Here is a 13823-nt window from a genome sequence, read left to right as displayed (position 1 = left end):
ATTTCCGAGTTAAGTAATGTCATTTTACTGACGAGTTTTGTATAAAATTTTACCCAAAATCGTCCTGTAACCTTCATTTTCATGCTACTTTCTGTCAGGAAATTTTAGTTTCCATGACAGAGGCAGAATAGACTACGTTTCCTGCCGCTTGTCACAGTCAGGGACGCAATGACGCAATGATTTTCGGGGTAATGCATTATTTATACGTTTTTTTAAACAAAATTGATGAGAAAATCAAAATTGAAGTAGCGATAAAAACAGAAGTGAAATATTCGCTAAAAGATTTTTTTTAACAATTCCCAAAGTAATTATTGCCGTTGATGTAGCACAAAAATTTCCTTACTGATTATTGACGAACACGGACGTTATGTAAGGTAAAAGTGGGAAATAGTGGTTTAGCATTTGCAGAAACGCAACACTCTAGAAATAAAATAGAGCACAATCAGGAAACTTTTCCCTACTGATCCGAGAGGCACCTCTTTCGAATGTCAGAATTATTCTTGGCGGAAATATCTTGCTACACAACGAACTCTAAAAAGCGTTGCATTATACCTTAATTAAGGCATTGTTGTGCTAATCGGTTCAACTTCGAATTTATGCCCTTCAATTGCTGCCGTGGAAAAATAGCGAAACCGCCAGTCCATGTCGGACACCCTCAGTGTAGTTTTTGAAGAAAATGGTTTGATCGATCTCGTCCGTTGTTGTATTGAGGTTAATTAAGTGCACGAGAGCCAAAGAAAATTGGAATAAATTGAGGTACAAGAGCAAACCTACCTACGTATTAACTACTTATTCAATTTAGCTATTTTAACAGAAATTATGGTTTCACTACTGGCAAAACAGTTTTTAGTAAGTATTTTGAGGTAGAAAATGGATTGTAGAGCGGATAGGCTGCGCAAAATCAATCCTAGGGAGAATGCTAGCTGGTTATCAGTTTTAACCTTTTTGTGAGTACGAATTGAGTGGTCAATCGTAGTACCTATTATCGGAACCATTTTAGTTTCGCGCTCAAGATTTTTAGACAGTTTCCTAGAGAAAATGTTAAAGATGCCGATGTTTACCAAATACTCAAGTCGTTTGGTTCGGAAGATTTGGGGAATGAGTTGGAGGCGGCGTGGAGGACCGAGAAAAAAAGTGGAAGGAATATCTTCATGTATGCGGTGATTAAGTTGTTTTGGAAGAAATTTCTCTTTTGGATATTCGGGGTGACTGTAATAGATACAGCAATAATGTAAGAAACGTCCAATGACATACCTAATTAAAAACGTACTGTTCTTGTAGGATTATTTACCCGTTGTTGTTAGGGAAGTTGGTATCATACTTTACACCGAACTCCAAAGTAACGTTACATGATGCAATTATTTATACAACAGAATTACTTGGTCTAATACTGTTGTACACTTTCTACATACAAGCATACATCCTATACATATCGGAACTTGGTCTGAAAGTGAAAGTTGCATGTTCATCACTGATCTATAGAAAGTGCCTGAAGTTGAATGTTGCCTTATCGAAACACAACGTTACTGGATTGGTGCTAACAGTGATATCGAAGGACATTAACCATCTAGAATATGCAATTGATATTGTTATTTTGATGGCGTCAGGCATTTTTCAAGCTGGCATTATGATATATATGATGTATGCTGAAATTGGGGTTGCAGCTTTATGTGGTGCTTCAGTGTTGTTCGTTTTACTGCCTCTTCAGGGTAAGTGACACATTTTGCATCATTTTCATTGAGACAATATGGTGGTGAAAGGCGGGTGAAGACTCCAACGGGGTAGATTCAGACAAAAATCTGCAGGATGGGAATTTTTTATATGAACGTTGGTTTGGCAGTTTTTTTAACCAATAACTAATTGGAATATTAAGAACATTTTGGTCGTTTAAATCCACTAACCGCTAACGCAACGGTACGTTTACAAGAACTTTTTTTTCCATAATACTGTGTTTTTTTGCAATGCTTTAAAAATTTGGATTTGTGACACGATTTTTCAATGTGAACAGATGTATAGAGTCTACAACAGTACACGTACGGCCAAATAATTTTTATGTGGCTTATAAAGGGCAATTAAGGGCAAGATTTTGATTTATTAATCAACTGTAACGGATGGTTACAAATAGAAGGGTGGTTCGGTAATTTTTCATCGCAGAAGGGTTGCTAATGCTTATTGGTATCTTGTAAAGGGTTAAATTCCTTCTCGGATTATGGTGTAAATTCTTCTGGTGATCACTTCGTCTGGTTATGTTGCCGTACCCTTGTAACTTACCTTTTTGGTACGTTTGCTTCCCCTTAGCTCAGGTAAAAAGTATCTAGTATAAAATAAGGAAAAAATTCAGTTCCCGCTGCTTTCACTGGTATCTCATTAATTGTCATCAAAATTTGAAAAAATGCGGCTTCTGAAAGTTATACTCCAGTATGTTTTGGAGAAATTCTGTAATTTTCATTCAGCCCCTCTTTTGACCAAATATCTCTTTTTCCTCCTAGCAGCAATAATTCCAAAAAGTTCATAAAATTTTTAAAATACCTTTGAAACAATGAAAGTAAAATTCTGATATCGCTCTCAAAAGAACGAAATGTACCTTTTAATTGCTGCAATTGAAGCAATAAGTGGCTGACATCCAAGAGGAAGGAAATTTACAACGCCTCACGTATAATCTCCTCAGGTCGGCTTTCGGGAAGATTCTGCGTAGTGGTTCTTACGCTAACTGGCTAATATAATCGCATGCTGTTTACAGAAAAGGCGCTGGCGGATGAACCAAATCGCAAGGTTCTTTAATAGATTCCCAAATTGGGATGCTATACAATCAAAGAGTATTATGGTTACTCTTTGATACAATTTAGTCGAAGTAGCTTATGGAATTCGTCTTGCGCAACTTTTCTTAATTATCGTCGAAGGGAAACTTTTTCACGTCACTTCTTTACATACACTCGCCCTTTTAATGTAACTAGCCCTCAGTATTAAAGACCATTCGCTGTCAAAAACACAAAACTGTATTACTGTGAAAATCCTGACCGCTGTTGATTTCGCGTAATTAAATCTTACCTCTTATTGACCTACTAGAAATATACGTACATTGACATTTATTAAGCGGCAGAGCAAAGCGATGCAAGCTTTATAGGGGAGTCGATGGTGTCCGTCTGTCCGTTTGTCCGTGAACACGATAACTATCAAACGCTTGGACCGATTTGGTTCAAACTTTGCACAGTGGACCTATATGCTACAAGTAATAAGCCTATTACAAATGGGTCAAATCCAATGATCTCTTGGGGTCATGTTAGCTTCTACGGCATTTTTTTTTGAAAATGCGAATTTATTTTACTAATATTCAATTTGTGCTGGACCCGTGCATTAGTGCGTCATTTGTGTTACCTCTATAGTTACATCCATATAAGCATTGAATAAATAATTATATTCAATGATATAAGTAATTTGTAGTTCCAATTTGTACAATTATTTCCTTTCCTACAACCATCTTCAAACTTAATTTGTTTGCTTCGAAGTTCTCTTGGATCATTTTTTGTGTGTCTGAAATCAATATCATTCTACCGGCTCTGTTCGACTCGGGCCCATCGCAAAGACACGGCAGTTTTCGCTTCTCATTAGTACTTTTTGTTTTATGTTTTATGTAATTTTATATAATTGTGTGGGGGTGAACTCAGCCCACCCACTCTTTAAGGGTTTGAAGCCTATCATGCCTCTCATAGCTAGCCAAGCCGTAGTTAGTGGACCTCGTATACCAACCATTCGCAGACCTTAATTAGCGTGGGTGCCATAACCTGTTATTATTTGCGTGTTTGGCAGGAATATATCACGCCATATAGTTATTTCACCATTCTGTAGGAAGCGGTATTAATCTCTCGCCTGCGTGACACCTTTTTAGCTGTTGTGGGGGTTTAAAACGTAAAATTAATTTAATTTGGGCGATATTTTGGCGATCTTCCTCCTCACTTTCTTTACGTGTCCCAGGAAAAGAAACTTGGAGACTGAATTTTTACGCCAACGCACACTTGCCGGATGGATGCTGGTACCGGTGCCGGTAGAACTCTTCACACCGGGCCGGTGTAAATAACTTCGCGATGATTCAGAAAGCGTACCAGATGTCCACTTTACTTAAAATCGTAGCGTCCATGCAACGCAACATTATATCGTTGGTATGGTAATCACGTGATTAAATTCCCATCGGAATTCTGTATCGATAATGGACTATGCAAGGCACGCACTACGAATATTTGGCGTGTACCGTTATAAATACGTTGCTATTGAACGTTAACCTTTGAACGTGTGGTCCTAAAAAGTTGCGGAGCATGTTAACATAGCGCACTGAGTTCACCGTGACTGTAGCACCATTCTAATAATAATAATAGGCATTTATTGAGCTAAACATGATATTAACTACATATTCTAATGAATAAAAAAAATAAAAAAAAGCATGTTAGCTCAAAGGGGCGCAAGTTCAGACTGGTGGGCACCCAAGAGGGTACCACACTGTCTGTTCTACCACTTAACCCCATTCCATCGAGCTTTTAATACTCGACCACAAATGGCAGAATTGCATAATTTGGGTTTGTGCCAAACTTTAAGTGACTCAACAGTTTCAAGTTTCAAGTACCTACTCCGCTGTCTATCCATAAGTAAGGTATACATTGCTTTTTTAAAAGATTTAAGAGAAGAAAACTTTGAATCAGTGAAAACGTTGTAATAGGAATTATAAATTTTTGAAGCATTATAAGTGAAACATCTTTGAAAAATACTGGTATTATGACTTGGTAAAGAAGTGAAGTTTTTGTTTCTAATATTGACATTATGCCTAAATTTAATTTTGCTGTATAGGTAATCTGGTGTTTTCGTGGAAATGATGTTGTATAAGAGGCATGCTGCGTGTAACACTCTACGATTTGACATGTTAAGCCATTTAACCTCACTTAACTTATTACTAACATGGTCATATCTTTTTAGACCAAAGATAAGCCTAAGACAAGAGTTTTGCATCCGTTGCACTCGTTTGACGTCACTTGCGTCCAGGCATGGGCCGTATACAGTGTCACAAAAATTAAAATGTGATAGAACCAAGGATTCGCAAAGCATTACCTTAATCTTACGATTGAGGCTGTGCCTTAAATTAAAGATCATTTTTAGATTAAGATAGGTTTTCCGAAGGAGTCCTGACACGTGACTTTTAAAACGAAGTTGATTATCTACCACAACGCCTAGATTTCTGACACTGTACACTACAGGAAGCAAACTGTCTTTAATTTCTCTTTAAAGAAACATGGACCACAAATACCAAATTTAGATATTCTGCACCAAACTGACACCTTGACACTGCTTTTGGTGTAATTCACTAGGATTTTCCGCTTTACTTATTGACATATCCATTCAACTAAAAATTACCCTCATCTGAAATCATGAGAACATCTGCGGAGTGCAACACATCTAGTATTATTTCACAAAACCGATTTCGGTACTCATAAAGCTCCTGAGTGATCATTATTGTATACGAGCGAACTTCAACTCATGTAAAATGCGCTGTAGCGATCGACGGCTAAATCCCAACGTAATTACAGTGCGTCGCCTAGTGGACCGATGAGAACTCTGGAAAACAAGGTACATGCTCGCTGACGGTCTAACTCAAACTACCTTCAAAAGCTCTCCACCACGGGCTCACTAGCTTTTTATCTCTAAAATGCACACTTTTTCGAAAATACACGCGGTTATCGCTTCTGTTTCCAAACATACTTTCGTTCACGTTCGCTACGTAGCGGTAGAAACGAATTTTTTAAAACGGCCAAGCAACCATACGTTTCATCGTCCGCGTAATCAACAGTCCTTACGCCTCATGGGGCAAATGTAACCGCTAGTTTCCTTCAATGCACGGCTATGTATTTTTTTCGGGCTGAAAAGGAGAGACAAAAATAGGAGCATGCAAGCGCCATTTATAGGTTCTTATGAATTGTGTCCGTTGAAAGGAGTAAATAATACATTTTAGTAAATAAACAAATGGGGAAGAATGCGAAAGGAAACGTCACAAATGACCTACAACTGAAAACTTTCTATACCATGTTCAAATTTCTGTGACGTGCGAATTTTTAAGAAATTTCCACGCGTCTTTCTCTTTTTTCCTGGAAGTTATCCTTCTCGGATAGTGTTTTTCTTACAGGGCCTCGTGGGAAATTTTTTTCTATAGTTCCGTGTATTCTCAATCAAAATGAATGTAATAAAAATATGCGGCCGATGTAGGTAAATGAATTGGTTGATTTGGTTAAAGTCCCTAGTGAATATTATTACATGGAAGGCACGTCTGTCTCTTATATTATTCCCTTTGTCCTTCATTTAACGTATATTACGTAACACATAATCGGCGTATGTATCTCCTCTAATCTTTATTAAATCAGAATGATATTTTATAAGCCCTATCACCAAGTAACTTCGATAAACCTCATACAATTTAAATGTACTAGATTAGATTATGTGCACTTCAAGCCCCAGTCTGCAAAAAATTAATAATTACATTTAGTGCTATTTTCAGAATGTTTCGTTCCACAAAGGGTCATCGGCCACAAAACCCTAGGGAAAATGCAAATTTGTTTGCGAAAATTGTGTACTCGTGAGTAATCGTTGTTTCGTTGTGGGGCGCTGTGAGAAATTTCCGTAGGTTTACATTTCCAATTTTTCGGCAGGGACTGAAAAGGGCGCTCCAAGTAAGTGATGTTTACGGAGTTACGACAGATTGCCAAAGTGGCTTGTTGGCTAGCGCCTTAGATGCAAAGTGGGACGAAGAGAAACGTAAACGTAATCCCAAATTAGTGTTCTGTTTTTTCAAAATGTTCGGTGTGACCTATGCTTGTTTGGGAATCGGACTGTTATTGATTAACACAGTTACTATGTAAGTTTAGGAAATTGGCTATCGCTTGTAATTGCTTCGTTCCAGGGCAACTTTCCCACTTCTAATAGGAAAAATTGTAAAGTCATTTCAAATGAATTCTTCTGAGGGCAACATGCATGTGTTGTGTTACTCCTTAGCCTTAGGTTCCTTTATTTTGTTAAAAACGGTGGGTTTTCACTCGTATATGTTTGGGATTGAGCGACTTTTTATCAGAACACAAATCGCATTCAATGGGCTGATATACAGAAAATGTCTGGCTTTAGGGACGAGTTCTTCGTCGGAGGTCGCCTCTGGAAAAGTTATTACTCTATTGACCAAAGATGTTAACGGCCTGTACTTTAGCATTCACTTCTTCCATCACCTGTGGAACGGAGTAATACAAATTGTTGTATTATCGTGGATGATGTACGCCCAAATTGGAATTCCGGCACTAATCGCAATGTTGTTCTTTTTGCTCTTCGTCCCGGTTCAAGGTTAATACCACCATATTCTCTCTTCCAATTTTGAGCGATACAGATTGGTAAAAACTCGTTTTAGTGTATTTGGGAAAATGGACGGCGCGATTTCGACTGAAAACTGCTGCGAAAACCGATGAGAGAGTGAAGATCACCCAGGAAATGTTAACCGCAATTCGGATCATAAAAATGTATACTTGGGAAAAGTTCTTTGGCAAAACAGTTAACCAGTTACGGAAGTAGGTTACGAGCACGTCTTGTTGAATACTAAAATCGATTTTTTTAGGCGCGAAATCAAGGATTTGCGAATTTTGTTTTATATCAAGGCCATTGCGTTGTGTTTCGGATTACTTTCCTCGCGTTTCGCCTTTTACATATGCGTTATGACATACATTGCTTTGGGTAATCATATAACGGCCGAAAAGGCCTTCATTGTAACTGCGTGCTTCGGTGCCCTGAGAGCTGTTCTGTCCACCTTTATGCCGCTGGGTATCGCTCAAATGGCGGAACTGAAAGCATCGCTATATCGAATTACAAACTTTCTCATGATGGAAGAAGTACCTGGGAACGAGAATCTGTGCGAAGTTAAGGAACCGAAAATCTGTGTGAAGGATGTAACCGTGCAAAATTCAAGTGGGGCCGCGATCTTGGATAAAATCAGTATTAGCGTTTCGAAAGGTTTGACATTGGTGATTGGACCAACCGGTACTGGAAAGTCAACTTTGCTGAAACTGCTACTTGGTGACGTCACAAAAGCGGAAGGTGAAATAGAGATGTGCGGGGAGGTGTCTTACGCCTCTCAAGATCCTTGGCTGTTTCCCGCGACGGTTAGGCAAAATATTATTTTCGCAGAAGAGTTCGATGAAAAGCGTTATCGGAAAGTGATCGAAATTTGCGCATTAGAACACGATTTTGACGCGTTTCTGAGTGGTGATCAAACGTGTGTTGCTGATCACGGATTAAATCTCAGCAAAGGTCAAAAAGCGCGAATAAACTTGGCGAGAGCCATTTATAAGAAAGCCGACATTTACTTATTGGACGACTGCTTGTCGTCAGTCGATAGCTGTGTAGCCCAACATATTTACAATGAGTGCATAAAAAGGTTTTTGAAAGATCATCTGTGCTTGCTTGTGACGCACAGTGCGTTGGCATTAGATGACACGGATCATGTACTTACTTTAAGCAATGGACAATTGAAATTCCATGGTGACTTTAGTAGTTTTAAAAAATTGAATGACGTTAATTCAGTGCTCCGTTGCAACAAGCTAGACGAACCCCAAACGCTTAATAAAGCAGGAGATTTTAATGATGCTTGTGACGCCGACGAATCGTCTTTACTGCTTCAGAGTAGAGGAGAAGTTCCAAATCTCTACGAAGAAAGCAATCGCGAAGGGCAGGTCGACAAAGCAGTTTACTATGCATACTTTGTTTCCGGTGGCGGCTTGAAGATGTTCTTGATAGTTGCTCTTTGTTCAGTAGTCGCCCAAGCCACATCTAGTTGGTCGGATTATTTCGTCAGCTTTTGGTAAGTACGTTTCTGCACGTTAAAAACCGTAACCCAAGTATTTTAGGGTAGACATGGAACAAGAGCTCTCTGGATTTCGTTTAAACCAAACCACAAATTCGACAGAGTACCAAAAATTAGAAGAATCTCACGACAACGTTATGCGATTGTACTCATTTGTGATGCTGGGTACAGCAATATTTACAATACTTCGGGCTTACACGTTTTACACCTTCAGTAGCAAAGCGTCTACGAATATACACAATTCGGTCGTAGATCGCATTTTGAACACTGGAATGATGTTCTTCGATAATAATTTATCCGGAAGTGTACTTAATCGATTTTCCCGGGATTTGGGAATCATAGACGAGCAAATGCCTAACGTCCTGTTTGAATGTAGTAGTGTAAGTATTGACGCAATTTTTATTATTATTATTAGCAACATATGAAACAAAGTACCACGCTCAAGCGATCGATTGAAAGAAGCAATTAAAGAAAACATAACTACATTAACGCGTTAAAAATCCAAAATATGCGGCCAATTACGCTTTTTGTAACTGATGCACAAACATCAAACGCTGATACTTCGTAACTTTACTTCTTTTATTGCACATGAATCTCCATTTAAACGACAGTGGCTTTATTTGAAATACAGATGTAAAATTTTCTCTTTGATGGTGAAAAAAAACTCCCTTTAACGGGGACTGAGGCTTCACGTAGGCGATAAACGCTTGAACGACATTACTCCGAATAACTTTTTCGTAAGCACACTACACGTTTACGCTTAACTCGACTTAAACATTCACTTTAATCGACGTAGTAGGTTAAATCTCTTAGAGCATACAACTGACTTTCTTTTACAAAACCTTTCTTATCACCAAGACTGAACGTCTTGCAACAAATCACTGCTGCTGACTGCGATATACTAATTGTCTCCACCACCAAAAAAAGCAACGATTAACGTCCGTTTCTCCTACTTAAAACATCAGCTTACGCAGCGATATCGCTCTTATCGCAATGACCAGAGATGAGATAAATTTTTACAAAACACTACATGCAAATCTATCTGAATAATAATACAAACAAATTCATCATTATAGTTATTTATGTATCAAGGGCATTAAGGCGATATTTATGCCGAGGGCGACAGAGCCGGAGGGCCTCTGGCTCGAGGGATTGTAAGTCGCCCGAGGGTTAAATATCGAGTAATGCCTGAGGTGCATACAAAATTTTATTTTTCATCGTTCCAAATAATGTATTTCCAATATACAAATGTAATGATTATTGTTAGTGCCTCATACGAATCAAGTAGCATCTTTTTTTATTACATAACTCCCATCAATACAGGGTGATTCCTATAGTACCTGCCACCGTTTGGGAGCGTGTAGGTGGTGCGTAGGGGAGTATTTTGATATAGGACACTTGGGGTCGGAAATCTAAAATAAGGGTGCCAGAGCCAAATTTACCTTCTGGAATTTCGCGCCTGTAGGTAGGCAACCCAACCGGCCGGCGGTGCACACGGAGCGATCTCAGGCGGCGATGTGTGGCTGACACTTGATCAGAATTTTGTTTAAACCCACGAAATCCCGTCTGCAACGACGCGTATCAAGTGAATAAACACTATGGCAATAGTATAATAATAGTTGGCTAGATGTAGGAAGTGCATTGAGAACAACGGTGGCCACGTTGAACACTTGTAAACGTTATTGCTTTTGACTGTCGTTTTCCCTCCTTCCCTCCCATGTCGCTTCCTCGCGCTAACTCGCTCTGCATCGCTCCGCGCGAAACGTCGGTCGGTTGGGTTGCCTACATACAGGCGTGAAATTCCAGAAGATAAAATTGGTTCTGGCGCCCTTATTTTAGATTTCCGGCCCCAAGTGTCCTATATCAAAATACTCCCCTAGGCACCCGCACTATACGCTCCCAAACGTGGCGGGTACTATAGGAATCACCCTGTAGACTAGGGATAGTTTTTTTAAGTGTTAAGACATATCTTCCAGTTTAGTATTAAATAGAGAGTGCGGTATTTTTTGTGCATCGAAATAATTAGAGAAGTTTCATAACTTTTTCATTGCCACGCCAAGTCGAGCACAATTGTTTTTTTTCAATTTCATTCAAATTTTAAAGATACCTAAAAGATACCAAATTTCTTCAAGATCAAAATTTATGAATTTTGAAAAATTTTACAAAATCTAAAAGGGCATACTTACCCTAAAACATGAGCAAATATGTTAAATCCTCCAATGTGTTATGGTTACTGATACAAAAAAGCTAAAGAAGAAATGACAATTTATTCTTTATTGGAACTTGTGAAGACGTACCAAATTTTTGAGATAATTAATAAAACTGTCGTAACCTGTAGGTATATATGTAATCCTACGTTTTCTGAACAACCATACTCTAATTTGCTTACATGATATATTTAAATGTGCAAGTGCCAAATTTCCAGTGCACCAAATTTCTTGTCCTTCACTATATGTGTCTTTCACAAATGGATGCGGATCCAGTTTTATAGATACTTCGGAAGCACTCCAAGCCAACTTTTCAGTACTCAATGATAATCTTTTTGTTTGTGACAGTTTCGACTCTTTCTTTCCCGATGAAGGTAACGAGTGAGCTGAAACTTTCACATATAAATTATTGTTATAAGCCCAGTTAAGTCGCATGGTTACATGGAAATAATTATAACACATGACTAAGGGTCAATTATTTAAATTGCCAAACGCTTGGTAGGTACTGGACAACTTTTTACTCTATGGTATGGTACTGGGCTGGGACTGTCCATTAATACTATATAGCTTATTCTCATTTACCTCTTACCCTGCACGGCATTTACCTCTGCTTATTTTTTTATGTATCTCTTTTTCAGGTTTCAACGTTTCGGAACAGGATTTCTGAAATAGGCTACTGGAACTTTGTCCATTTCCTTCATGTGGTTCGCTCTAAAAACCGCACAAACTTAATGTAAGAACTATGTTATGTTCTTCAAACTACAGAGGTTACTCCAATAGCGAGATTTGTATAGTTATACCCTAATCTATTGGTTCATTTTAAATTTCCCGCAAGTAGACGACGTCACACTTTATGTGCTTCGATTGGTCAATTTCAAATGAGTTCAAATGCTGATTTACCGTTTTAGCTTTATCCCTTAAATAATTTAGTACTCCTCGCCTTCTTATAACACATTCGTCCGGTGTAAGAATAAACTTCCCTAATATATTAACCACCGAGTGTACACCAGCGTCTGTGATCCAATTATCAGCTAAATTTAAAGACAATAAAGTTCGGTTGACACGCAACACTTCAGATAGAAACTCAGCACCCGTGTCAGATATAAAATTGCTAGACAGATCGATAGCGCGCAGGGGGTGATCGTATGGCAGTTTCAGTTGGTTTGCTATCAGTTTCGTGCCTCTGTCATTAATTTGACAAAATCTTGCTGATAAATAGAGTAAATGCGTATCTTTGATTAATATGTAGAAATTTTGAAATGGATTTGGGTTTCCATTCACGCTTAGAGTCTGAATGTTAGGGTAACTTTGCACGATAGTTTTGACGGTTCTAATATCAGTATTCTTCAAACCACAATACTCCAATCTTTAAATAAAGGATGTTAATCAAGAGTTGGTATTCTTGCGAGCTTACTTTAATGTCCGGAGCACATCGAACCCGTGCAAAATTTTCCTTAGGGATATTAAAAGTCCTCTATTTACAATCACATTTTTGAAAATTATGCAGTTTAAAACGGCTTGCAACTCGTTAAATATTAACATTATCTCGGGTTCGTCTACTTTTACTTGCACCTTCTTTTCTGAGGAATTCAAATTTTTACTACTGGAACGTAAACCGGATATTACCGTAACTAGAGAAAATCCCAATTGGTTGTTCGGCGATTAAAAGTTTAAGTTTTGGGAAATTTGTGCCACAAAATTGTTTCCAATATGGTTTTAATGATTCTTCAAAATTCAGTTCCGAGATAAATTGCTTTTTTTCTTTGATGAGTGAAGATCGTTCTTTTCGAACCGAATGTGAGTTGCTCTTCGATGAACTTTTGTGTAGCAAAGATTTTTTAGACATTTTGAATGTTAACTGTCAAACTAACAGTAAAATCTAGAAGTTCGAAAGTTGATATACGCTTACAATTCTGATTTTTTTGTACAAATATTCCTTGGAACCTTGGGTCATACCAAAGAGTGGGTACTCTTTGGTCATACAGACGGTTTAGACTTGGGACTCTATAATTTGTTTTGAATAATCACCCCGCCTAGTTATGCCGGCGTCATGCGAAGGAGTTCATTTTGGACCTTTGAGTCAGTCTTGTTTAAATTATAGCTGTAATTGGCCTTTTTATACTCGAAATGAAAAAGCTTAGACCATATTAGATGGAATATACAGTGATATTCATGTAGAAGTAGACATAGGTATTTCCTATGTCTACTTTTACATGATAAAGTCTTCTAAGGACGCCTAACTTTATGCAACCAAAGTAACTACCTACAACAAATGAGGATCTGCCTGTCATATTAATTAATTTGAATATTATCCTTATTCTAATTTCGGTTCGTGTGCGATGTATTCAACTAAAGAAAAAGTTGATATTTCCAATTGGTATAGTGCCGGTAACAGTTAAAGGAGCTTAAGGGTGGAATTCATAGATATTACTTAAGTTAGACTCACACTTCACTAATTGCACACTTAGTTTAGTAACGCGTATTGTAGATCTCCGAGTAGTTTTTAACTTTGCGTAGTTGTTTTTTTACCTAACTGTCATTTCAATTAGTTTGTTTTGAAGTCCAAAACCGAAATTTATTTTTTGTACTCATTGAATGGAAAGATAATGTTTCCAAGCATCCTCGATGCACGGGAAAACGACTTTCCCGCATCGCGGTGTTTTTTAGTTTCCGCTGGAGAGAAGGGGTTATGCGCGTTCTTCGGTTGGTAGTACCTACTTATTAAAGTCAACGAACGTCATGTC

General features: G+C 38.1%; 3 protein-coding genes across 5 annotated transcripts; 2 read left to right on the top strand and 1 right to left on the bottom strand.

Annotated features, from left to right (window-relative positions):
• Positions 1-646: 646 nt before the first annotated feature.
• Positions 647-9297, top strand: LOC116170773 (probable multidrug resistance-associated protein lethal(2)03659). Its single transcript, XM_031487275.1, has 7 exons — positions 647-756; positions 803-947; positions 1001-1231; positions 1282-1709; positions 7427-7583; positions 7631-8869; positions 8916-9297. The coding sequence occupies exons 2-7, from the start codon at positions 871-873 to the stop codon at positions 9295-9297; spliced, it is 2514 nt and encodes an 837-aa protein (XP_031343135.1). The 5' UTR covers positions 647-756; positions 803-870.
• On the top strand, positions 6488-7518 carry LOC116172706 (probable multidrug resistance-associated protein lethal(2)03659). 2 transcript variants are annotated; one of them, XM_031489966.1, is made up of 3 exons: positions 6488-6610; positions 6659-6889; positions 7153-7518. In XM_031489966.1, exons 1-3 carry the CDS (start codon positions 6534-6536, stop codon positions 7214-7216), a joined length of 372 nt encoding a protein of 123 aa, XP_031345826.1. In that variant the 5' UTR covers positions 6488-6533; the 3' UTR covers positions 7217-7518. The 2 variants fall into 2 exon arrangements, with proteins under 2 accessions (XP_031345826.1, XP_031345825.1); XM_031489965.1 differs by having other exon boundaries at positions 6935-7518.
• Positions 9298-11095: 1798 nt separating the features above from the next.
• On the bottom strand, positions 11096-13254 carry LOC116171803. 2 transcript variants are annotated; one of them, XM_031488801.1, is made up of 5 exons: positions 12706-13254; positions 12494-12659; positions 11980-12445; positions 11685-11790; positions 11096-11465 (listed from the first exon to the last, which is right to left on the bottom strand). In XM_031488801.1, the coding sequence occupies exons 1-5, from the start codon at positions 12923-12925 to the stop codon at positions 11146-11148; spliced, it is 1278 nt and encodes a 425-aa protein (XP_031344661.1). In that variant the 5' UTR covers positions 12926-13254; the 3' UTR covers positions 11096-11145. The 2 variants fall into 2 exon arrangements, with proteins under 2 accessions (XP_031344661.1, XP_031344662.1); XM_031488802.1 differs by having other exon boundaries at positions 12494-12654; positions 12706-12815.
• Positions 13255-13823: the final 569 nt, after the last annotated feature.

This window comes from Photinus pyralis, unplaced genomic scaffold (genome assembly GCF_008802855.1).
Source record: "Photinus pyralis isolate 1611_PpyrPB1 unplaced genomic scaffold, Ppyr1.3 Ppyr1.4_LG5, whole genome shotgun sequence".
In the NCBI taxonomy this organism is placed as follows: Eukaryota; Metazoa; Arthropoda; class Insecta; order Coleoptera; family Lampyridae; genus Photinus; species Photinus pyralis.
Note: the sequence above shows the minus strand (reverse complement) of the source record. Positions and strands in the feature narration are given on the sequence as shown.